This window comes from Oreochromis niloticus, linkage group LG16 (assembly GCF_001858045.2).
Source record: "Oreochromis niloticus isolate F11D_XX linkage group LG16, O_niloticus_UMD_NMBU, whole genome shotgun sequence".
NCBI lineage: Eukaryota > Metazoa > Chordata > Actinopteri > Cichliformes > Cichlidae > Oreochromis > Oreochromis niloticus.
The window spans coordinates 19,356,593-19,381,634 of NC_031987.2; the positions used below are offsets into that span (position 1 = coordinate 19,356,593).

General features: G+C 38.8%; 1 protein-coding gene across 3 annotated transcripts; it reads left to right on the forward strand.

The window, feature by feature from the left end:
- The first annotated feature begins 1,566 nt into the window (after window positions 1-1,566).
- On the forward strand, window positions 1,567-23,272 carry LOC102078547 (nectin-4). 3 transcript variants are annotated; one of them, XR_003216769.1, is made up of 8 exons: window positions 1,567-1,780; window positions 2,219-2,560; window positions 2,642-2,944; window positions 3,763-3,856; window positions 8,019-8,173; window positions 11,090-11,198; window positions 11,539-11,556; window positions 22,220-23,272. XR_003216769.1 is itself a non-coding variant. In XM_005457886.4 (8 exons), the coding sequence occupies exons 1-8, from the start codon at window positions 1,669-1,671 to the stop codon at window positions 11,548-11,550; spliced, it is 1,224 nt and encodes a 407-aa protein (XP_005457943.3). In that variant the 5' UTR covers window positions 1,567-1,668; the 3' UTR covers window positions 11,551-12,622. The 3 variants fall into 3 exon arrangements, 1 of the variants encoding a protein (XP_005457943.3); XM_005457886.4 differs by lacking the exon at window positions 22,220-23,272 and adding an exon at window positions 9,778-9,874 and having other exon boundaries at window positions 11,539-12,622; XR_003216768.1 differs by lacking the exon at window positions 22,220-23,272 and having other exon boundaries at window positions 11,539-12,622.
- Window positions 23,273-25,042: the final 1,770 nt, after the last annotated feature.

Genomic DNA, 25,042 nt, shown 5'->3' on the forward strand with positions numbered 1-25,042 from the left:
CAAATTAGGATTAAGCAAGTCTTCAATATGATCGAGTGGTTGAAGCCATTTCTATTCACCTTATTACATTCTAGCTGAAGCCATCAGGCTTTTTTTAAAATGCTTTTTTAAGCCACATTATTAATTTTGTGCTTAAACTACTGTGCTGTATTTTGATCTGTAGGAAGAACATGAGTTAAGCATAAATTCAAATAATCGTGACTGCAGTAGCGGTTTTAGATACGGGCGACACGGGCGGTTGCCCGGGCGGCATCGTGATGGGGGGCGGCATCACGAGCATCGGCAAAAAAAAAAAAAATGCTCGTACTCATGCTGCCCCGACGGCAGCCAGCGCATATTGGGAATGGCATAGGCACCGATCGGTTTTCTATCGCCCATTTGCTGGGAGTAAGGGCGCCCTCCGTTTGCAGGGTGCGCCTGCTGCTTGCGGCACAGGCAGGAGAGGGCGGGGCGGGGCGGCGGGGGATTCTCTGGCTGGCTGGAGCAGCATCTAATAGCCAACTCGCAAAATAAAACAAAATAAAAACAAACCAACAAACACGAAAACACCAGACATTATGATACAGACTTATAATTTGCACCGATGTTTTTTCGAAATTCTATACGCGAAAAGTGAGCGCGAGAGCCCTCGGTGCGCCTGCTCGCTGCTGAAGTCAAAGTAAACTCCGCTACATACAGTCCAGCATATAGAGAGACGAGACGACGAGGCCGTGCAAGTAAATAAATATAGTAGAGTAAGAAAATAAATATACACTTTAGGACTCGGGGTAAAGGGATCAATAACTATTTAAAATTTATAATTTACAGTTTGATGATTTAAAGTCTCACACATAACCCGTCGAAAGGGGAGGGAGACCTGCTGCTTCCAAATAGAGCACATTTCATTCATAATGTTATAAATCCAAGCCCATTATGTATTCATGATTTGAATCCTGGGTTGTGTGAAATCTCAGAAATGCACTCTAGACAAAGTGAATCTGTGAACTAAGGTGTAGGTCTGTTAGATTATGTTGTGGTGATCCTCTGGTTGAGGGATGGGTGTTCATACTGGAGTGCAAAATTAAAACCAACGGAAGATGGACAAGAAAAGTTCAAAGCCATCAGGTGCTCAGTTTAGAAAAAAGAGAAAAGAAGAGGAGGAGAAACGAACAAAAGATGCAGGTAAGCAGATGTGTCATTGGATGATGGCAGGTCATCCTGAAACAATCAGAATCAGAATACTTTATTAATCCCTAAGGAAATAGTGTGGGTTACAGTTGCTCCAAGAAGAAATGGTAAAAATAGTAACAGTAGCAGACTAAACTCCAAACAATACAATATGTTACAGATTTTAATATTAATTAGTCATTGTCAATTGTTGATTTGTCCTGTTCTCATTGTATGACGAATTATGATGGCTGTTTGGTAGCTGTTTGCATACTATGCATACTCTCTCTCTCTCTTCATATGTGTGTGTGGACAACAGTTTTATGTTAATGTACAATCCTTAACATGTTTTGTGTGTGTGTATGTGTGTGTGTGTGTGTGTGGGGGGGGGGGATACGTGTCACCACGGTCACGGTCGATGACCGGTGATCATGTGTATTTCGTTCACAGACCTAACAACGTTTTTTTCTCTCTCTCGGACTTTGGAACGTGTAACATTTCTTATAACTTTAAGATTAGAGGATGGATGCCGCTGCTTTCTTTTGTGCCAATTACTGCCACGGTTTCCCTTTACGATGTGACTCCATGATACGTAGTGCGCTTCTGATGGTAGCGCTTCTGACAGACGCTGAAGGTAGGTAGATTATCCTTTATTGCTGTTGCTTTTGTCGAAGGTAGAAGAGAAAATGTCTTACATCTCTTTTTTTAGTGAGCTGCTCACGATCAACTTTATTTTGGTATTTAATGTTTTGACTGTAGGTTATAACTCACTTTGTGTTTCTACACTAAACATCAGTTTCGAATGGTTATGTTTTAAAAATGTGAAAGTCCAGGATTAAGAGTTGTGTTTTGCCTTTGTAACCCACTCCTGGGTAAGTACACCTCACTCTAGGTTCGGAGAGGAGCTGGATTACATTTTAATTTTTGTCTCCCATTTTTACCTCATTGGAGGCTTATCTCGATTGAGCGCTCATGTAAATCTAAGAGAGGTTGAAAGATGAAGCTACCCCCCCCCCCCTCGACAAACACACACACACAGAAAAAAACATTCTTGTCTGAATACTCTTTACAGCTTTCCGGGTGATTGGTGGAAATGTGACGGTGGTTCAAGGAGGCACCGCTATCTTACCGTGTTATGTCATTGATACCACTGATGACCTGACACAGATCACCTGGCAGAGGAAGACGACAGAAAAACCTCGCAATGACAATTTCCTCACTATCTTACCCAGAGATGGAGCACAATTTGTCAATGGACGTGATGATCGATTTAAATATATCGGGAATTTTAATGACAAAAATGGAACTCTCCAGTTATCCAATGTTGCCCTGAAGGATGAAGGCAGCTACACGTGCATCTTCACCTTGTTTCCCAGTGGAAATCAGAAGACAGAGATACCGCTAAACTTGCTTGGTATAGTAAACAGGATGATTTTATTTACTGATTATTTATTGATTGATTTATTGATTTATTTTGGTGCTGTAACTCTCCTAGTGCCTCCTTTCACAAACATCAAGGACAACCTTCCCACTTTGGGCACAGAAGAGGTTTTATTTGCTACCTGCACGGCTGCTGGATCGAAGCCTCCTGCAGAGGTGAGGTGGCTCACTGGTGCTTTGGGAGACAACGTGAGATCGACAACAAACTCCACACATTATGACAACAATACAACTACCACAGTCAGCTCTCTGTTTGGTGTTCCTACGAGAGAGATTAACGGTCACCAGGTCCAGTGTGTCATCAGCGGTGACTCCCTGTCTAGAGAAGAAACCCTGCCCTTCACCATACAGGTCTACTGTGAGTATCAGCTGCTGATGTAGTTTATTATTTGTCTTTGATCCATGGTTGATGTATTTGTTGTTTTTTTTCTTGGAAATCTTTGCAAAGTTTGCTAGTGGATTAGCCAGTGGACACATCTGTCGCAATGCATGAACAGACTCAAGTGCAGGACTCTGTTAGGGAAACGACTGAAAAGTTCATTTACAAAAGACAAAATACCTACAGCTCTACTGAGGGACTGATAGAAATGATCTGTTTCCCAATTCTGAAATCGCTAAAAGCTTTATGTGTAGTAAAGTTTTAGTCACTTTACTACACATAAAGCTTTTAGCTGTGACTCCTTACATCATTAAATGATATAAACAGAGGCAGTTTTACTTTGATATTTGACAAAACCCTCAAGGAAATGACTTAAAACTAAGAAAGTGGACCTAAATGTTTGTTACTGGAAAGAGGATCCAGTCCAATCCAGACATCTAGATACTTTGTTTTTCTTCTTTGTTCTGGAGTTTGTTCTTCTTTTGTTTTTTAAATGAATGGGAGTGAAACATCCCAAATCTCATGACTTTGCCTCCTGTTTGTCACACTGTAGCATGTTGTCACAATAGATGGGAAAATACTTTCTGAAAGACAAAAAACATCTAGACTGATTTAAAAAAAGAGCATTGTTATTGATAAAGACTGAATCATGGCGTGAACTATACAACATCAGCCTCAGTCCCAAAAGTTTGTCGAACTTGGATCGAAGATGTAGAAAACATAGGCGAAACATTATTTTCATGTTATTACTGTGTCCTCAGTTCAGGATTAACACCGTTGTCTTTCTGCTCTTGCAGTCTCTCCCACAGAAGTGAACATTAGAGCAAAATCTGAGGACTCATTTGAGTGTGTGACAGAAGCCAACCCAAGTGCAAATTTTACATGGAGCAGGTAAAGTAGCTTGAATAACAGTTTCAGCTGAAACATTCATTTCATTGGTTCTTTTTGTTTGTCCTAAGTGACAAAGAAAGAGCGGTATTGTATTTAGTGTCATATAAAATGTAACACACTTTTCCTGTGGCGATCAATAAAGAAAGATGTTACCCAGGTGCATCTAGGGGGCTAATGCGTAGCACTGACAGACCCCAGTATTTTTGTATATGGGTACTCTTTTTACAAAGTAAAGAACAACTGCTGCCTTGGTATTAGTGTTTTTAGATGTTTTACTAAGTTTGTGAGGTTTTGTTCATATATAATTTCTCAAATTTCATTCCCAGTAGCCCTATCTGATTTAAACTACCATAGCAGAGTTGGGTGTGGAGTAAAGTCAGTCATATGTCAAAAGAATGACTGATGAGTCATGGTGAGACATCTATATTTTTACTCCTTGAGTATTTGTCATATTATAGTGAAATATGCACATGATTATTATGTAATAGGTCCTCACTCAAACTGGGTCCAAGGTCATATGTGGTCAAAAGCGTAACATACCGACAATTTGTCACATAGTGTAAAATGTTACGCTTTGGGATGAGAACGTGTTGGTTCACAAGAATCACTACTGGTTTGGGACTCTTCTTGAGTTCTCAGTGGATTTTAATTGTCATTAGTTTTTACAGTAAAGCCAAGCAGAGCCAACAGAACTTCTTACTTCAGCATTACACAAATGGATTATGATCCAGATGAGCTACTACATCACAGACGCTCTCGTTAAGTCGATGTTAGAATAAATCATGGTTGGTTCCTCACATAACAATGAATGAAACTGAAATATTTAAAGTATTTATTTAAGCTGTTACCTACATGCATTAGTATTTTAGCAGATAGTGTGAGCAGTTTCACATCTTACTGTACTAACTATGGTAAAAAAAAAAATTACCTGTACATGATTCGATAACAACTTCTCACATGTAACAGTTAATCACACGTAAAATGCAGACTGCTTCTACCACAGTTGTGTTCAATCATTTCCATAAATTTTCTGTAGCAAGAAACAAAAAAACGTTGTAGCCTATTGGCTAATGTTGTACTATGTGAAAAGTTCTGCATGCCAAATATCCTTGGGCAAGATACTAACCCCATGTTTGCCTACTGGTGGTGGTCAGAGGGCCCGGTGGCGCCAGTGTCTGGCAGCCTCGCCTCTGTCAGTGCGCCCAGGGCAGCTGTGGCTACAATGTAGCTTGCCATTGCCAGTGTGTGAATGTGTGTGTGAATGGGTGAATGACTGAATGTAGTGTAAAGCGCTTTGGGATCCTTAGGGACTGAGTAAAGCGCTATACAAATGCAGGCCATTTACCATAGTAAATAAGTATCAAATTCAGTCATTTGGAAAGATTTCAGTGTCCCGTGGCTTTGATGATAATGTTTTTGATGTTTTTTTTACAGTCCCTTCATCCACTTGTTCATTATTTATTCAACATAAACAAAAATATGTACACTCCTAGCTTCACAGGCAATATTGCCTGCTGTCAGGCAGTTCTAAAATGCTGTAATTCTAAAGCATTTGCTGTTACACGGTGGTAAATCTTTGCTGGTTGCATAGAGGCAGGTTTCTGTTTGATTGTTCTTCAGTTGCCTGGTAAAAGCCACTGAGCACATTATTTGAATGCATGCTCTTTATAACCCTGTCACCTGGATACTGAAAGCACTTAATTTCTCTCTCCCCTTCCCCTACACTTTCTCTCCCTCCCTCCCAGCTGCTGCTTGATTTCCCCAAACAGCACCTTTGCTTACTCAGGTGCTGACAAGGCTCACTCAGTAAATACCCTTCACACACTGTAAAATGGTTGTTGATTGTTTATCTCTTAATCTTTTCTCTGCTTTCTTGTGTGAGACACAGCCCAAAGAATGGAGAGACGCAGTGTTTTGACAGTTTCTGGTTTTTGGAAGCAGTTTGAATTTTGCTGCTGCTAGTGAATAGTGTGGACCTGTGGGCTGCAAAAGAACATTTGGTGGTTGGTTGTCCAGGAGGACACAAATGCCTCGGGGTGTATTTGTGTCAGGAAGGCTATCTCCCGTAAAAATCTTCTCCATCAAACATGCTGAGCTACTTACTTTTCTGACCTCATGTGAATAAGAGAACAGCTAAAAGTAGCTGCTGTTTTTTTCCCCTAGAACTGTAAACATTTTCATTGACTGAGCTCCTTCCAAAAGACACATTTTGGTTCAAGATGGTCAGAGAATTATTGTCGCAAAATCAGTGCTCAGGACTCCCTCAGAGCTGAAGACTGGAAAATGAAGTGGAAGAAAAGTTTATTGATTAAGACATAGCTGTTAAAGTGTGGCTCCACACTAAGTGAAAAACAAAACAAAAAAACAAAAAAAAACCCCATTAAAACATAAGCAATAAAACAGAAGTAGGTTGAGTTTAGTATAATAAAATTGTAACAGGCCAGTTCAAACCTGTCTCGAAGCATATGGACTGTTGTGTGGAGACCTGAGCACTACTTGCATTTTTAGTGGTGTTGCCATGGTTGTCTGGGAACTCTAGAGAAGGATTATGTGAACCTGTTTCAGCTCAGCAGACAGAAACTGAAAATACTGCTGAGATGATCTGAGTTCCTCTCAAATCCAAAAAACAAAAGGTGTTGTTGGTGACCCAAATGGATGACACCTTTGGAGAGATGTGAGATTAGACACTAAATAAGCAGTCATCCAGTCATTCCTGTTCTTTAGGGTAGGTTATAGGATGTATTAACAGTTCATATTGAAAGTTAGGATATATTTAAATGAAATGAAATGAAATACTGGGTCCTAAAATGATAACACTAATTAAAGCTCAAACAAACATAAATGTGTTCATATCCTTTATTCTAAAGACTTTAACACATCAATGGGGAAAAAAATTGGATGTTGAACCTTTGTTTGTTGCTGTTAAAGGAGTATTTTTCCACTACAGTCAACTACAAAAACAGCTGCATAAAAAAGAAATAAATGACAGACACTCAAATTTGTAAAAGCAGAATTTGTGTAAATGTGTTGATATAACAGATTCTGTACTTCAGTAAAATTCTTCAGCCTTTGAGCTCCATGTCTCGATTATTTTAAAGTTAGTTACAAATGCATGATGTTCATAAAATCGACCATGGAAGTAAAAGTAACATGAAGATTTTTTCACATGGCAAAGTCAGTTTTATGTACACTGTATATTTCATTACACAAACTGCAGTGTCGCTCAGCGGTCCTTCTTGGCTTCTCTGTCTGTAGTTCACTGCTTATCCATTAGATGTGAGGAATTCCTGGTAAATGCAGTGTTTATGCATTTAAACAGTTAAGTGGTGTTTTATCTTAATTGGCTCTTAAACTGCATTAATTCATTCTGAGCCTCTTGAGAGAGCAACCCATTTCTGCTCTCCCCAGACGCCTTAACGCCCACTCACATCCTGGGCCATCTGACCTCAGGAATTCACATGACAAGGTGGGGCCAGGTTTCACAATGGGCTCACCCGAAACCCTGGCTGATTAGGTCCCACACCCGCTTTGTCCCTCCTTGGGGGGATACTCCCACTGGGTTTAAATCTGGGACTCTCGGCCATTTGACCTTAGAACTGAAGAAGCTTCTCGGATGAGAGGTGAAACGTCTTCAAGCAACTTAAAGAAGTCCAGACGCTTTTCTTTGCAAACTCCTTTGACTACGATGACCTGGATGACTGAGAACCTTCACAGACATTTCTGCTCATGTTAGTCATGTAAATTAATGGTGGATTGAGAAGTTTTATCATCTGGTATCAGAATTTGCTGCTGTTTTAATGAGGCCTGTTAAATCCTCATATCAATGCTCCACAAAAGATAATAAAAAACATCAAAATCTTGTGAGTTACAAATTGTCGTACAGGACGCTAAACAGGGAGTTAGCTGGGCTGTTCTTCAAAGTAGTGTGGTTTGAAATCTTACTAAAATGAAGGTTGTTTTCACACAAAAAACAATTGAACATGTTAAGTGGGATGTATTTTTGTATTTAGGTGAAAATTAAAAAAATACAAAATCTTGTTGTGGGCGAGAAAAGATCTACTGCAAAGAGCTGATAACCAAAATGTATTTGACTTTTAGCACAACTCACATTGTTCTGCCCTCACTGTACATGTCGCGTTGAGTCTCGTTCATGTTTTTCCAGATCTGGCCAGTCTTTGCTGCAATCTGCTGTCAAAGTAGAGGGTGCGAAGCTACAACTGCTGAGTCTGAGCTCTGATCTAAATGGCCTCTATCAGTGTGAAGCGTCTAACACATATGGAAGTAAACACGGTCAGCTCTATGTGCATGTGGCATCAGGTGAGGTCAGCTTGGATATCTGTTTCTAATTTTTGGATTTGTGCTTTTGTGGCTGTTGTGTCATTCTGATATTACTCTGTTTTCTTTTCTGTGGACGTCTGTGGGGAAAAGAAATAAAAACTTGAACATCTAAGCTAAAAGTGAAATGATGGACTCTACCTATGGAGATATTCCACTAACACAGATATTAGAGGTTAAAAGTATTTAGTAAGAAGCTATCTTAAAGAAGTGGTTCCTTTAATCTGTAGCATCCTCCTCTGTTACACCAACCGTCTGCATGTCCTCCTTCTCTACATCCGTGCACCACCTCTGTGGTCTTCTGCTTTTCCTCCTGTCTGGCAGCTCCATCTTCAGCATCCTTTGTCCAGTATGTCCACTATTCCTGCTCTGCACATGTCCAAACTATCTCAGCCTTGCCTCTCTTTGTCTGCAAATCACTTAATCTGAGCTGCAACTCTGATGTACTCATTTCAAATCACCCGTGACGCTCCACACACTCGAACCCTCCCTGCACTCTCTGCTTCATCTCTCTTGTGCACTGTCTGTTGCTTTGGATGGTTGACCCCAGGTATTTAAAATAATTTACTTTCCGTATCTCTGCTCCCTGCATATTCACTGTTACACCTGTCTCCTCTCCATTCACACACATGTTCTGCTGACTTCACTTCTTTTCACAATAATCCGATGCACTTACAGATTCATTAACTGTTCTTGGTCTCCAGCTTCACACTCAGCTCAACTATAAACCTTTTTCTTTTGCCACCTCTCTCTTTGCTGAATTTCATTGTACAGAGAAATGCTTTTCTTTGTACACATGACAATAAACGCTTTGAGTCTTGAATCTTGAACCCAGTCTGTCTCAATTCCACCCTGAACTCTGTGCACATTTTTTCCTTCTTCAGCTTCCACCATATGTTCCTTGCCTGTTTTCACTCACTTCCTCTTCTTGACATCCAGAGTCATCCATCAGACTACCATGCAATGCTGCCTAGCTGTGCTCCTCCCTGACACCACTTTACAGTCTCCTGTCTCTTTCCTGCACCTTCCTCCCTTCATACATAAAATAGAGTCCCCCTGTGTGGATCTTCCTCCACTCATATGTCAGCCTGTGTTCCTCTGTCTTCTAAAAATAAGTGTTCACCACCTTTTCATTAAATCCAGAACCATTTGTCCTGAATTTTTCTCCTTTAATCTCCCTTTACATTGTATTAACCAGCTCTCTTCGTTTCCATGTAGTCCCTATATCTAAAGTCTCACCTTCATACTCCTATCTTTGCTTCTCTCTTGCTGTCTTCAAATACACCTACCCCTTGCCACTTCTTTTATGTTTGGCCAACAGTAGCACATTTTCTACCAGCATCCTGTTGGCCAAAAGCCAATAGGTCACAAAGCCAAAAGTCATTGTAAACCCTCACTGTAAACCCACTGATCCAGTGTGGAAATCTCATTCTTTGTGAGCTTGATTTGTGTTGGGTAGATTATGTTTCCTTATTGTCTCAGTCTTATTAATGAAGTGTGAAATAAAAAACTAAAAAAACTTGTCATGAAAGTGGGAAAGAAAAAATCATCTCTTTCTCGTGTTCTTCATTTTTGTGTCCCTGTAGGAGCATGCTCTGCTGCTTGGGCCTTATTTGGTGTTTTGCTTTTCCTGAATGTTGGGGCTGCAGCATGGTACTTTTATAAACATGGATGTTCTCAAAGGTACTTCGTATATTAACTTGCATGTATCTAATATCTAGAATAATATATCTAAAGGGAAGCCTGACATCTTCTAGTAAGCCCTTTCATGTAGGTTCACTGCCCGGTACCATTGAGCCTTATTGGTTATTGCCATACAATACCAGATTTGGCAGGTCCACCACTGGTGCTCTGTTCTTTTCATAGATGAGTTCAGGATCACTCTGAGCACATCTGACAGACATGAAAGGGTACAGAGAAGCCATGAAGTTAATGTTGCTTGTAGCATCATTTAGCATGAACAGATTGATGGTTAGGTCAGTGATGATGTGGGGAGAAAAATCCATGGAGAGATGCAGAGACCTCTACAGGCTGCGATTAGAAATCAGGATGAAATCCTTGAACACATTGTCAGGCCCTAAGCTGGTTCAGTTGATCCTGGTTTCCTCCTCTTGTACAATAATGCCCGACCTTTATAGGCGAGAATATGCAGGCAGATGACAGAATTGGTACTAATCACCCAAACCCCTTTGATTTTCAGGTTAGCTTTGAATTCAGCCCTCTATAGGTAGATAATTTTCATTTCCTTTAAACAATGTGGCATCCATTTGTTCCTTACACATTACATAGTCCATGTCAGTATAGATATCCAGATGATTTTTTTTTCCAGTGTTAAGAGACGCCAAGTCACATTTTTGTTACATTCTGTGAAAAGCAAACTAGTTAGTTTGGTGCAATAGAAATACTAAACATTGTCTCCACCTGTGCAGCACATTCTCCTCATTGCTGTAGGTAGCTCAGAGGCTGTAGCTGCTATTCTTAGAGGGGAAACTGTCGTGTGTGGTACCCTCAGTGGTCCGGAAGAAGCAGTCTTTGGCCCAGTAAGAATGCAACTGTGTTAGTCTCACCCCAATTGAACCACATCCTACATGGCTTTTTCTACCTTTTATAAAAGTGAATCCCTGAACAAATATACTGTAACCAAAGACAGATGCAGTAAAAAGACTCACTGCCTGCAAAGTATTCAGCAAAGTATTCAGACTTTGTTTATGATTGCAGGTAATACAGAAGTTTTGTTCAAATCCTTCAGTTACAACTAAAAGTCTGCAATTAAATTGTACCTTTGTTTTATTTCGAATCTACTGTTCTGGTTTACAGAGGTAAAATTTTAAAGGTTGATTTACTATCCACAAATTTGCAGCCTAACTGTAAATACTGTGTCACTATTTTGTATGGTAGGAGGTCTTTAAATCAACATGGTGGCAAGCAGCATGACACAAAACTTCACCGGAGTGTGAGAAACGATGATCGCGGACCAGAGGAAGAAGACCTACAGAGAGATCAAGAGGTCAGTAGCAGTTAATTTGTTCATATAATTCATAGCTCCTTTTGTTTTTCCCACAGTTAAATAGGTCTCTGAAAAAAAGTACATTTATTACTTATTTTAATGTTAACTATTGAGATGCAGTTACTGGAGGCACATTTATAGTTTTAGTTGTCTACAAGGCATTTTAGTACATCTATCTTACTCGAAAGAGCTGAGCTAAAAGGAAAAGAAATATTAATGTGTGTGTTAAGTATTATAGAAGCTTAAACTTTCTTTGTTAAATCTGCAGACACTGAAAGTATTTGCATTTTCAGTTGAAATTAAATACAAGTCTAAACAAATGCTCCATATGATCCCTCAGGAATCTCTCTGACAGCAAAAGATCAACATCATTTGGCCTGAAGGCTCCACCAACATGTCATTTTATAGTCAGCTGGTAAATAAACAGATGAAGAACAGATGTCCCTGCCTGAACAGGACACAATACGTGTTACGTGAACCTGCAACAGGGTCTGGACCACAGACAGATTAACATAAAACCACAGGGATGTCAGACAAACACAGGAACATGACCACAGAAACAAAGGGTAACAAAACAGGGAAACTAGACACAAAAGGAAACTCATATAACTTAACAGCCCGGAGGGAGAAATAATAAATTTAGTTGCATTAAAGAAAACAAAAGTCAGGACAAACTAATACAGAAAATAAGAACTAGAAAATGAAAATCTCTTAAATCCAAAGGAATGAATCACAAGACCATAATAAATTCAAAACTTGGTCGAAGAACTTGGTCGCTCTCTCAGTCTCTTCACGTCTCTGTGTCTGTGTCTCAGCGTTTGTGAGTTCCTGTTTATTTTGGTAGTCATCATCTCGTGTGCGTCGTGTTCTTCTTTGCTTCGCCCGTCTCGTTATGTCTATGTTTCTCTAGCTGTGTTCCCATGTTCCCTGTCTCCACTTCTCCTAACCACCCTCCTGTGTATATATTGTGTTCCTCTCCCCTTGTACTTGCACCGTTATGTTCCGATCATGATCCTGTTAGTTAGACAGTTTGTATCTAGTTTCCTTTTCATTTAAGGGCTCCCTTTGGCTGAAACTCCTTTGTGCTGCCTCCATGTTTGCAATCCACACCATCAAAACAGAGAGCTGCAGTCTTTTGGAAGATTGAAACAAAAAACACAGCTTTCAGGAACAATTGCCAACAGCTACCACAGGATGGCAGTAATGTAAGGGGTGGCTTCAGATAGGTGGGGAGCTTTATAACAACACTGTTCAAGATGAAAGGAGAAAATTTGTTTTACTTTGGGACGTTTTAATTCATGTGTATTTTTAGATTTGACAAGCCAAGCACTGTCTGCCTTTCTTCTCCTGTCTGCCATGTGTTAAATTACAGTAATGTGAAATGATTTCCTGCTTAATAATAGAAATAAAGTGAAATATTTTAATTATTTGTTCAGTGATTTTCTCTAATTTTGCCTGTCGTTCCCATGACCTTCAGGATGTAGCTTTAGCTGTCTCTTCCTTTTGAAGAATCATAAAAAGGTTCTTGAAATATTTACTTTTCTCCACCAGTTGGAACTACTTTCATCAGTTGTATTAAATGGTAAATGGCCTGTATTTATATAGCGCTTTAACAGTCCCTAAGGACCCCAAAGCGCTTTAGATATCCAGTCATCCACCCATTCACACACACATTCACACACTGAATGTGTGTGAATGTGTGTGTATTAATGTGGTTACTGTAGACTCAGTTGGGGTTTTTTCCACATGCTTAGTACGACCTTTCCTTAAGGTTACAATGTTAAATTTTAAGCTTATAATATACAGTATTAGGCAAATTTAGACACATCACTCAGACGTTTACATTTAGTCTTTTTTGCACTTGCAGCTGGTCTGTCTGGCTGTGCTGATTGACCAGACCATTAAGATTACCACATAGTGCATTACACTATATAATAATACAGGCCAGCCTTTTGTGTTTTCCTGACAGTGAATGCACAAGTTTTGCTCTAGTAAAATTTAATGTAAAGCAACATACAAGGATTTTTTTTTTTTAAAGTTTACTGATAAAAGATGCTTCTCTATTGGATTTATGTTTATTATTATTATTTTTTATTATTATTATTAACTTTAAGAAAGTTGAAGCTTGGTTGCTGCAGATATTTTTTTTATTTAACTATAAAACAATACGATGTAGTATTTTCCATGAGTAGTTAGGAAGATCAGGTTTCTCTGATCCATCATTAATCTGATCAGTATACTGGCGCACAAGATACACAAGGGAAGTGGACACAGCTGGAGCAAACAAGCACAATTGTGTAGACAATCAACACAATGAGGCAGAGGAGAAATTAAAACGAATAATAACACACATATATCACTAGAGCACATTCACTACACACAACAGTAACAGAGAAAACACTTAGGGGGAATATGAAGTTAAAAACCTAAAGAATAACTAAACTAAGACTATTTATTAGTTTGCGTAATATTAATATCTATTTAACAATAAACAGAACTTCAGAACTTGAAAGTCCAAAAGCACAAAACACAGTTTTAAAGACCCAGGAGAATGACCCTAAAATAATATTTTAATCTTTATGTTATTGTGTTTTTTTTTTTCCTTTTTTTGTCCTCGTCCAGACCTTTAACTCCATACACTCAACTCAGTTTTCTGATTCATAACACAGATTGGTCAAATGGCTCCAATGACTCATGCCATCATTCAGCTGTTGAGCTGTGACTCAAAGCAGGCATGTTTTTAAGCACTCATTTATTTGGGGGATGCCAGAGTTAGAATGGGCTGGGCATGCACAAGGCGTGGACACAAATGGAGAAACAACTGGAGGGTTTTTACTTCACTTTTATGGAAATTGTATCATCATCACACTAAAGATGGAAACAGAATGCAACTGAGAATTAACTCTGATATTAGTCTGAAATTTGATAATAGTACACTGCTCAGAAAAAATTAAGGAAGCATTTGATGGTCACAGTATAACACAAAGTCAGTTCATCTTCAGGGATATCCCTCTGTTTCATAAACCATGATTCCATTTTACCTGCTTTCGTACAAATGACAGTGACAACAGTGCACTGGAGAGGAAACAACACAACTACAGACATGAATTGCCACCTTATCATGGTGGAGAGGTTTGTATGCCCTAGTTATCCCAGGAACTATGCTGTCAGGGGCAATTTGCCCCTCAAGGCAAATCGGTCATGGGTGAGCAATTAGAACAAGTGAAATTTAACAGACTTCTGTGATGACAAATTCAAAAATGGACCAAGTTACCTTGACCATATCTCAGTTACTATGGCTCCAACCTGGACCCAGCCTCAGTCAAGGGGTTTGTTGAGAAGCACTTCTGTAGTACAAAGGAGCCACATCGGCAAGATCATCTGATGGAGGAGCTGTGGTGGTCCAGTGTAATGTGGATCAAACGTAGAGGCCTTGATGGACCAATCCCCAGTTGCTGGTTTGTGCTATTCTCTGATGAGTGTCCCCCTTTTTAAATTTTATTTTATTAATATTATTCAGCAGTTTGCTTTATTGTTAAACATAATGATAAGGAAAGAGTTATACTCTAAATGTACTGTGACATTATCTACAGTCTTTGCTAACTTAGCTAGTTAGGGTCACTGCTTCCCCTTCCAGAAACTGCTCCAAAATGTAAAAGGCTAACTAGCAAATTTCACTGGTGTTGACACAAAAGCTTTCATTGTAATGTGAGTAAAATCTATTCCATCATCTGTTTTGTGTTCTTTATTTGTTAGGAGTATACAAGCTTAAGGCAAGTCAAGTCTTCGACAGTCTCCGGCAGAAAAGGAGTCATCATGGGAAACTCCCGGCAGCTATCCTAGCATAACTAAGGGTGGATTCCAGTGCCAGCTAAATTATATGTCTGTCTCAGTAGAATCCAAGGTGGAGCTGACAGTGGCGCCATGTGGGTGGAAAAATTGACGATTCTAAGGGATCATGGCTGATCCTTAAGGGCCATAGACAACAGTAGTTTTACTTAGTTTTGTTTGAAATAATGATTAACCTATCACCAAAATGTTTCCTTCAAAGGGTACTAATAAACTTTTTTCCTTCCTAGCATTAGTTTTGTTTGTTTGCAGCAACATAGAGCAAACTCCAGTCAGCCTCTGAACCCGCCTCCCCCCTCCTTTCCTTATTTCATGATTTGATTTGGTCCAGATGGCAGCGCTCTCGGCTGAGCGAAGAGGAAAGAAGGTAGGATGGTGAAAAGAGAGAATGAAAAGAGAAATTAAACTTATGGCAAAGTCCACATGGAAGAAACTGCTTGACTTTCCTAGTATTAGATAGCTTACTTATTTACTTTCTTCCTTCAGAAAAGTTAAGGTATATTTTATTTATTTTATTATCTACTATTTATTATAACTAAAATCATTAAAATATAAAGAAAGTGGTTTGCACATCTTAATCTTCCACAAATCAGTCTGAGCAGAATATTAATCCATGTCTGCACAGTGTTATATTTATAGGACTGGCATGGTTTGCAATATTAAAGCAGTCTAGCCTGAAGTGATATTTGTGTTCATGAGGTTGCACCCCAGACAGTGGGTTCTGAAAGCGGAAGGCTCTGCCTCCCACAATACCTTTAACTATCCTAGGAACCACAAGTAAACCAGCAGTCTGAGAGCAAAATGCTTTACTGGGTTGGTACAGACATGAGGTCTTTGAGACAAGACTGGGCCTGATTATTCAAGACCTTGTATGTGAAGATTTTAAATATGATTCTGGATTTAACAGTGAACCAATGAAGAGAAGCCAATATGGGAAAAATATGCTCTCTTTTTCTAGTCCCTGTCAGTACTCTTTTTCCAGCATTTTGAATCAACTGAAGGCTTTTCAGGGAGTTTTTAGGATCACAGTTGGATACTTTTGATAAATTTGATACACTCGGCATGTGATCATGTGGTTGGGAACTGACTTCTGTCACAAAAACAGGAAATATGTGATAATTATGAGTCTTATGAGACAGGACTTCAGTCTCTCACGTGCTTTCTGTTTGCTTGCATCCAATCATTTGCTACCACTTATCCATTTGAGCTGCAGTCTTAGACATGCCCAGGACATGCTGGCAGATCTTGCCAGCATGTCCTGGACCTGCCTCAGGGGGCCTCATATGTGTGGAACATGCCCAGGAGGCATCCTGATCAAATTAAGTTGCACATGCTTTTCATATGTTCTGTGATAATATTGGTGCCCTGATCACTTGTTTTGTATTGAGCTAATCTGTTATGGGTATGCCCTAAAAACGGGCTCAATGTAAGTCAGCAGCTGTACCACCAGTATTATCAAATAATACTGGTGATACTTATATTTTCAAAATGTATTTCATCCACAGCTCCTATTATGTTTTGTTCCTGTTTTCAAGAGCCCCTGGCAGGGACCTGTATGAGATTCAGAAACTGAGTTGTTTTTAGTATCATGTTGAGCTGTGAGAAATGGTTAGAGGAACTTGTTATTACATTTTCATTTCTCACAAAATGCTGTAACTGATATGTTCTCTTTACTAAGCTTGTGTTTTGAGTACTTGCTTGCTATTCTCTAGTAGTCAAAATTAAGCTCTACCTGATCAATCCATAGGTGGCCCCTCAACAAGCAACAAGTTTTGCAGTGTACATAACAGGTAGCAGTTTGAAAGGCTCAAAACAAGAAGACATATTTGATAGAAGCTAAATAGAGAAGCTTGTGCATGTTGGTCAGAGAATATAAGAGAAAGGACACAATGGGTCACCTTTGATTCAGGGCACACTTGGAACAATAATCAAGATAATAATAACCTTCCATAATTATCTGTGTAGTTCTTGTATTGCAAAACAAGGTTACTGCATCGCACACAAAGATGCAACAAAGACAATAAAATCCCATAATTGTCTGTGTAATTATTGCATGTTGGTGCTTGAATTTAGATTTATGTTACATTTTGATTGCTGTGATTTTGATTATATGTATTGTAAAGATCTCCATGTAAGCTGCTAGTTATTTACAGACAGACACTGAGCAATACCTTCTTTCACACTTATGTTTCTGTATCTACAAAGAATATCTCTGCATTTGACATTTTTGTTTATTTACTATCAGGAGCATTTAAACTGATTCTGTTATTTTTGATGCATCTCTCGTATTGGCTCGATGAGTTACTAAATGGATGTTTCCTTTACGAAATAATGTTAAATCCCTTCCTCAGGAATCCTGTCTGTGTAGTTCTGGTTTAAGTTATGGTCTTTGATTTGTTGTTATTTGTGCTCTTGGTTCTCTTTATGCTTTTGTGATTATGTTATAGTTTTAAGTCTTTAGATTTCTGTCTCTGTGTCTTCCTGTGTTTCACGTTTTTCGCATCTCCGTGTTCCATGTGCCCTCTCCGTCTCTCCAAGTCAGTCGTGCCTCCGTGTCTCTGTGCGTGTTTCATGTTTCCTGTTTTACTTTGACAGTTTCGTGACCCAAAAGCAGGACTCACGAAGCTCAAAAGAATGAACTTGGGGCTGTGTACAAGAGACCACAACTCGAACAGGAAACTAAACTAAGAACTAAACTAGAAAACTAGGAGCTAGGAGTTACGAGAGCCACAAAGTGCACAGAAATCACACACAATAACATGGGATGACACGACAACATGCAGAGGAAAACACAGGACTTAAATACACAAAAGATAAAGAGGGGATGAGACACAGGAGGGGAACAGCTGGGAGAGATCAAACATAACGAGAGGAGGAGGAAGCAAAACTGAATACACTAACATAGGACTTCCTGCCTGCCCCAGCAACACTACATGACAGTCTGGGCTGTGTGCCATGACTTCTTGTTCTTTAAATATAAATTTTAATTTTTTTATTTAAATTATTAAATATTTATGGTGAACCTAACCAGTGAGTTAGGCAGTGTGAAAATTTTAATAGTTCTTCACAGTGTGCTGCAACCTCTGTCTGTCCTCTATCTTCCTGCATACAAATAGATGGGGTTTTTTTCTGTTTTTTTTTATGTGTGTGTGTGTGTGTGTGTGTGTGTGTGTGTGTGATTATTACTATGCAACACTTTTAATACTTGATTAACACTATGCAATTTTAAATTGTACTTCCTGTACTTCCTTCAGCCATCCTGGTTGCTGCAACACTGTGCAGCAATATATTCGGTTTTAGAATTTATATTCAATGTTTATTGTAGCTAGGCTCAAAATGTTAATGCTAGCTTATTTTAATAAACAACACTGTCATATGCAAGATGAGGGTGCCACTAGGGGTGGCAGGAGATTACTTTAGGGTGGCACATGCCACCCCATACCACCCCGTAGATCCGCCCCGGGGTGGCAGATGCCACCCCTCAAATCCGCCCCTGATCAGCAGGGAGTTGTGCGTACTCCCTGCTGATGACCTGCAGTATTAGATGGTATGGAGCCCAGTCTAAGTGGGTCTACCTGTATGAATAAAGGTTAAATAAAAAATAAAAAGAGGCTTGGTAGTGAAAATCCTAGACAAAAGGAAACGGTTTAATGAATCCAAACAAAGAGGCACTGTTAGATCAATGAGGAGGAAGGAGCAGCTATAAAAAAAGCCCATGCAACTAACAATTGCTCTTTATTCAGAAAGTTGCCAGACTAGATGACTTACATTCTAATTCCAGTGATTTAAAAAGAATGAAAACAGGAGACATGTTACAGTTCATAAAGACTAAGAAGCCTTTTGTTTTGTTTGTTTTTTTTCAAAAGGTCCTGATCCTGTACCTCATTAATTTGGAAGATTAAGTCAGTAAAGTAAAATGTTTTGACCTGAGTGATCTGATGTCTGGACGTCTGAACAGAAAGACACCCCTTGCACTTTACACCATTTTGTTTAAGGTCTGTGCAGCCTGTCTGAGCTTAACTGGAGAGAAGAAGCAAAGAAGGGTTTAAAGTGGGATGTAGCAGGTGAGGTCCCAGTATATGAGTAACAGGAGGAAATTACTCAATTGCAAATGAGTCACTGGTAAGCTGACCTATGCTGCTGTTGCTCTGTGTTGATTTAGACAAATGTTACAGTATAGAAGAGGATGTTAGCTTAGCAATAATGGCTGCTGTTCAATCTTTATCTGGGATAAAGGTAGAATCAAAATGGAATTTGGTAGCATTTAAATTTTTAATTGATGACTCCTCCAAAAAGCAAGCAAGATACATAAAAACTGCATGTATAGAAATATTCGTTTTCATTTAAACAAATAAAAATTGCTTAAATGTTTATTAACTTTGGCCACAGATAAAGTTTCAAATCCCCTTGAGGGTACAGCTCTGTAACGATTTTTGCTGTTGCACAATTGTCCCATAAAACTATTTTATGATGTCTCTGCTGCCACCAGGCCCTAACCCATTAGTGACCATGGATACCACGGCCTGCCCTGCACCATGGCAACATCCATCACTGCAAACATTACCACGACACTGCCAGCGACACAGTATAGCCTGCATTTACTGAGTGAGTCATTATATTTTCCCTTGTTTTTTAGATATATTTTTCTCCATGAATGAACCCATCATGACAGATCCACAGCATGATTTTTAAAAAGAAAGGAAGAAAACATCATTTAGGCCTACAAATAGTTGCGTTCAGCTGTTGCTTTATTTCCCAGAGGCCCCAAGAGGAAATGGATCTGCCTACAATACATTAAAATCCACTCAGCCTACAGCACATGTACATTCTAATACAATACTGACACTGTGACACTAATGCACTTTTATTATCAAATTAGCTATAGTCAGAGATGTTTTCTGCATTTTTAATGAATAAAAATCATAAAACATTCAAAGCTTAAATTTACAATAAAGATTTCACTTAACTATGACTATAACTGCATTTAATGAGTTTCAGTATGCCGATGACAGTTTGTCTGTTATGCCACAATATATTCCTAAATTGATAACTTGGTTAGCACCATCTCTTTAAGTATGATTAAAAAAACAAACAAAAAAACAAAAACAATGGTAATCTTTGTCTAAGATGGATTCTTGTAATTTATTGTATTACAGGTTAATTACTGTTAGTTACTGCTAGCTGAATCAAACAAATGTAAAGATTGAATTCAGTCAAACTGAACAATTTTAAAGGATGCAGATATAGTTGCTATTTATAAGCATTTTGTGTATATTCAGTGAATCTATCCACTCCTTTCCAAACAGGAAACACTCTACAGTTCAGTTTATAAGCACTAGCAATTTTGCCTTTTTTTGTATTTCTAGACTTACTGGAGTCTCACTGATGGCTTTTCACTTTCCATACTCACCCAATGCAAAGAGAACAGCCTCTTTTTAATTTAAATAAGTCGTCCTTCATGCAAATCAAATAACACTGATGTGTTTGTGCAGCTGACTATGACACAAGGTATTGGGACTGCCACAGAATGCAAAACCAAACAGAGAGGCTGGATAAATATTTAACTACCTTAAAGACACTAAGGGAAGCTTCACTTGGAAGCTTTACACATGAATGGTCTCTGGCTGATCACTTATAAGGTAGAGCCAAGAAATCAGCTCACATTCATCAGACTTCTCTTGGTTTTACTGCATCATCTAAATTGAGGAGTAAAATTCTAATAATGTCAACTAATAATAATATAATAATTTGTATAATGTTTTATTTTTTTTATTTTAAGATCTCCCAGAGGTGAATTACCTAAGCATCCTACCTAAGATGCCTTCACTATTAGTGATGTTCGATTCGTGAACGAATCGTTCAATACTCGAGAATCACTTTACTGACTCGTGAATCATGATTCACAAGCGCAACTGACTCACTGACTCATCCCTGTTGCTGTTAGCAAACTAATTCCATTAGTAGAAATATATCTAGCTTATAATTAAAATTGTGGGGAAAAAAACAACAGCCAGTTTCTTAACAAAAACATTTCTGCTCTGAACTGGAAGAAAAAACCCTGAGTAGAAGCTCACATCAAGACAATAGCTCCTCAGTTCACAGTAGCATCGCTCAGCTAGCATGCTAACAGCACATTTGAGTTACTCACCCCCTCCCTTGCTGTGCTGAATCATAGCATAAGCGAATCACTCAGGACTCACTAACCCCCTCCCTCCTGGCTCACAGCTCAAACGAGTTGAACGAATCACTGACTCACTCACTCACCCCCTCCCTCCTGGCTCACAGCTTCTTCTTCTTCTTCTTGGTTGGCAACCAATGTTAAGGCGGTTTACCGCCCCCTGGCTCAGTGGACATTTAGATGAGAAAATATATATTTGACACATTTAAGGAAAATACCAATAAAATAAAATAAAAATAAATAAATGTTCCCTTTAGAATTTTTTTTGCTCTAAAGAAAATAGTTGTTTTCTTTTACAATCATTCATCTTAGCAGTAGGATTTACATTGAAAGAGAAACAAATTAAGTTTGAGTGAAATTATACACTTTTGCACTCTCTGGTCAACTGACTCAGTGACTCAAATGACTCAAGAAACCCGATTCACTTTGGTGAGTGACTCATTAAAACTCGATTCAGTAAAAAGAATCGAATTTACCATCACTATTCACTATTTTCTGTTTACCGAAGGAAACAATCTAAATACATTATTCCTGCTTTGTAAAACAATTATCCAACACAAATGATACTTAAACCCTTGTGCAGCACCATGTTTTCTTGAGAACGGGGCACAGTGGTGTATACTAACCTGAGAATGGTGCCCAGTGTTTTATTCAGATGTCATGTGAGCCACTCTGCCTGGTTCTTGGGTCCTGTGCCACCCAATTAAGGAAAATCCTGGATGCGCCCCTGAAAGAACCCCACTCTTTTCTCAGACAGCGCAGACAGCAAGGATTTTGGTCCTCCCCGCAATCGCCGTTGTTTTGAATTACATTTAAGTTAAAGCCATGTGTGTTTTCTTCGGTTACACTATTTAAAAGGCTGAAGAAAAAGCTGCATCCTTAATAGGGCTTTGGAGTTGACGTCACTGGAGGTGGGCCACGCCCCCTTTCCGCCATGACAGTAGGCTAGACACAGGATACAGCTTCAGCTATGGTTCGTACGTGTTGTGTTATCAGATGAACATTATTTGGACTGAAGGCTCCACCAACATATCATTCTAAAGTCAGCTGGTAAATAAACAGATGAAGAACAGATGTCCCTGCCTGAACTGGACATTATACGTGTTACGTGAACCTGCAACAGGGTCTGGACCACAGACAGATTAACATAAAAGCACGGGGATGTCACACAAACACAGGAACATGACCGCAGGAACAAAGGGTAACAAAACAGGGAAACTAGACACAAAAGGCAACTCATATAACTTAACAGCCAGGAGGTAAAAATAATACATTCAGTTGCATTAAAGAAAACAAAAGTCAGGACAAACTAATACAGAAAATAAGAACTAGAAAATGAAAATCTCTTAAATCCAAAGGAATGAATCACAAGACCATAATAAATTCAAAACTTGGTCGAAGAACTTGGTCGCTCTCTCAGTCTCTTCACGTCTCTGTGTCTGTGTCTCAGCGTTTGTGAGTTCCTGTTTATTTTGGTAGTCATCATCTCGTGTGCGTCGTGTTCTTCTTTGCTTCGCCCGTCTCGTTATGTCTATGTTTCTCTAGCTGTGTTCCCATGTTCCCTGTCTCCACTTCTCCTAACCACCCTCCTGTGTATATATTGTGTTCCTCTCCCCTTGTACTTGCACCATTATGTTCCGATCATGATCCTGTTAGTTAGACAGTTTGTATCTAGTTTCCTTTTCATTTAAGGGCTCCCTTTGCCTGAAACTCCTTTGTGCTGCCTCCATGTTTGCAATCCACACCATCAAAAGTCTTTTGGAAGATTGAAACAAAAAACACAGCTTTCAGGAACAATTGCCAACAGCTACCACAGGATGGCAGTAATGTAAGGGGTGGCTTCAGATAGGTGGGGAGCTTTATAACAACACTGTTCAAGATGAAAGGAGAAAATTTGTTTTACTTTGGGACATTTTAATTCATGTGTATTTTTAGATTTGACAAGCCAAGCACTGTCTGCCTTTCTTCTCCTGTCTGCCATGTGTTAAATTACAGTAATGTGAAATGATTTCCTGCTTAATAATAGAAATAAAGTGAAATATTTTAATTATTTGTTCAGTGATTTTCTCTAATTTTGCCTGTCGTTCCCATGACCTTCAGGATGTAGCTTTAGCTGTCTCTTCCTTTTGAAGAATCATAAAAAGGTTCTTGAAATATTTACTTGATTTCTCCACCAGTTGGAACTACTTTCATCAGTTGTATTAAATGGTAAATGGCCTGTATTTATATAGCGCTTTAACAGTCCCTAAGGACCCCAAAGCGCTTTAGATATCCAGTCATCCACCCATTCACACACACATTCACACACTGAATGTGTGTGAATGTGTGTGTATTAATGTGGTTACTGTAGACTCAGTTGGGGTTTTTTCCACATGCTTAGTACGACCTTTCCTTAAGGTTACAATGTTAAATTTTAAGCTTATAATATACAGTATTAGGCAAATTTAGACACATCACTCAGACGTTTACATTTAGTCTTTTTTGCACTTGCAGCTGGTCTGTCTGGCTGTGCTGATTGACCAGACCATTAAGATTACCACATAGTGCATTACACTATATAATAATACAGGCCAGCCTTTTGTGTTTTCCTGACAGTGAATGCACAAGTTTTGCTCTAGTAAAATTTAATGTAAAGCAACATACAAGGATTTTTTTTTTTTAAAGTTTACTGATAAAAGATGCTTCTCTATTGGATTTATGTTTATTATTATTATTTTTATTATTATTATTAACTTTAAGAAAGTTGAAGCTTGGTTGCTGCAGATATTTTTTTTATTTAACTATAAAACAATACGATGTAGTATTTTCCATGAGTAGTTAGGAAGATCAGGTTTCTCTGATCCATCATTAATCTGATCAGTATACTGGCGCACAAGATACACAAGGGAAGTGGACACAGCTGGAGCAAACAAGCACAATTGTGTAGACAATCAACACAATGAGGCAGAGGAGAAATTAAAACGAATAATAACACACATATATCACTAGAGCACATTCACTACACACAACAGTAACAGAGAAAACACTTAGGGGGAATATGAAGTTAAAAACCTAAAGAATAACTAAACTAAGACTATTTATTAGTTTGCGTAATATTAATATCTATTTAACAATAAACAGAACTTCAGAACTTGAAAGTCCAAAAGCACAAAACACAGTTTTAAAGACCCAGGAGAATGACCCTAAAATAATATTTTAATCTTTATGTTATTGTGTTTTTTTTTTTCCTTTTTTTGTCCTCGTCCAGACCTTTAACTCCATACACTCAACTCAGTTTTCTGATTCATAACACAGATTGGTCAAATGGCTCCAATGACTCATGCCATCATTCAGCTGTTGAGCTGTGACTCAAAGCAGGCATGTTTTTAAGCACTCATTTATTTGGGGGATGCCAGAGTTAGAATGGGCTGGGCATGCACAAGGCGTGGACACAAATGGAGAAACAACTGGAGGGTTTTTACTTCACTTTTATGGAAATTGTATCATCATCACACTAAAGATGGAAACAGAATGCAACTGAGAATTAACTCTGATATTAGTCTGAAATTTGATAATAGTGCACTGCTCAGAAAAAATTAAGGAAGCATTTGATGGTCACAGTATAACACAAAGTCAGTTCATCTTCAGGGATATCCCTCTGTTTCATAAACCATGATTCCATTTTACCTGCTTTCGTACAAATGACAGTGACAACAGTGCACTGGAGAGGAAACAACACAACTACAGACATGAATTGCCACCTTATCATGGTGGAGAGGTTTGTATGCCCTAGTTATCCCAGGAACTATGCTGTCAGGGGCAATTTGCCCCTCAAGAC

Coding starts and splice junctions, on each gene's coding strand:
- LOC102078547 (XM_005457886.4), top strand. CDS start 1,669: ATGGATGCCGCTGCTTTCTTTTGTGCCAATTACTGCCACGGTTTCCCT. Junction 1,781..2,218: donor GCTTCTGACAGACGCTGAAG/GTAGGTAGATTA, acceptor TACTCTTTACAG/CTTTCCGGGTGATTGGTGGA. Junction 8,174..9,777: donor CTATGTGCATGTGGCATCAG/GTGAGGTCAGCT, acceptor GTGTCCCTGTAG/GAGCATGCTCTGCTGCTTGG.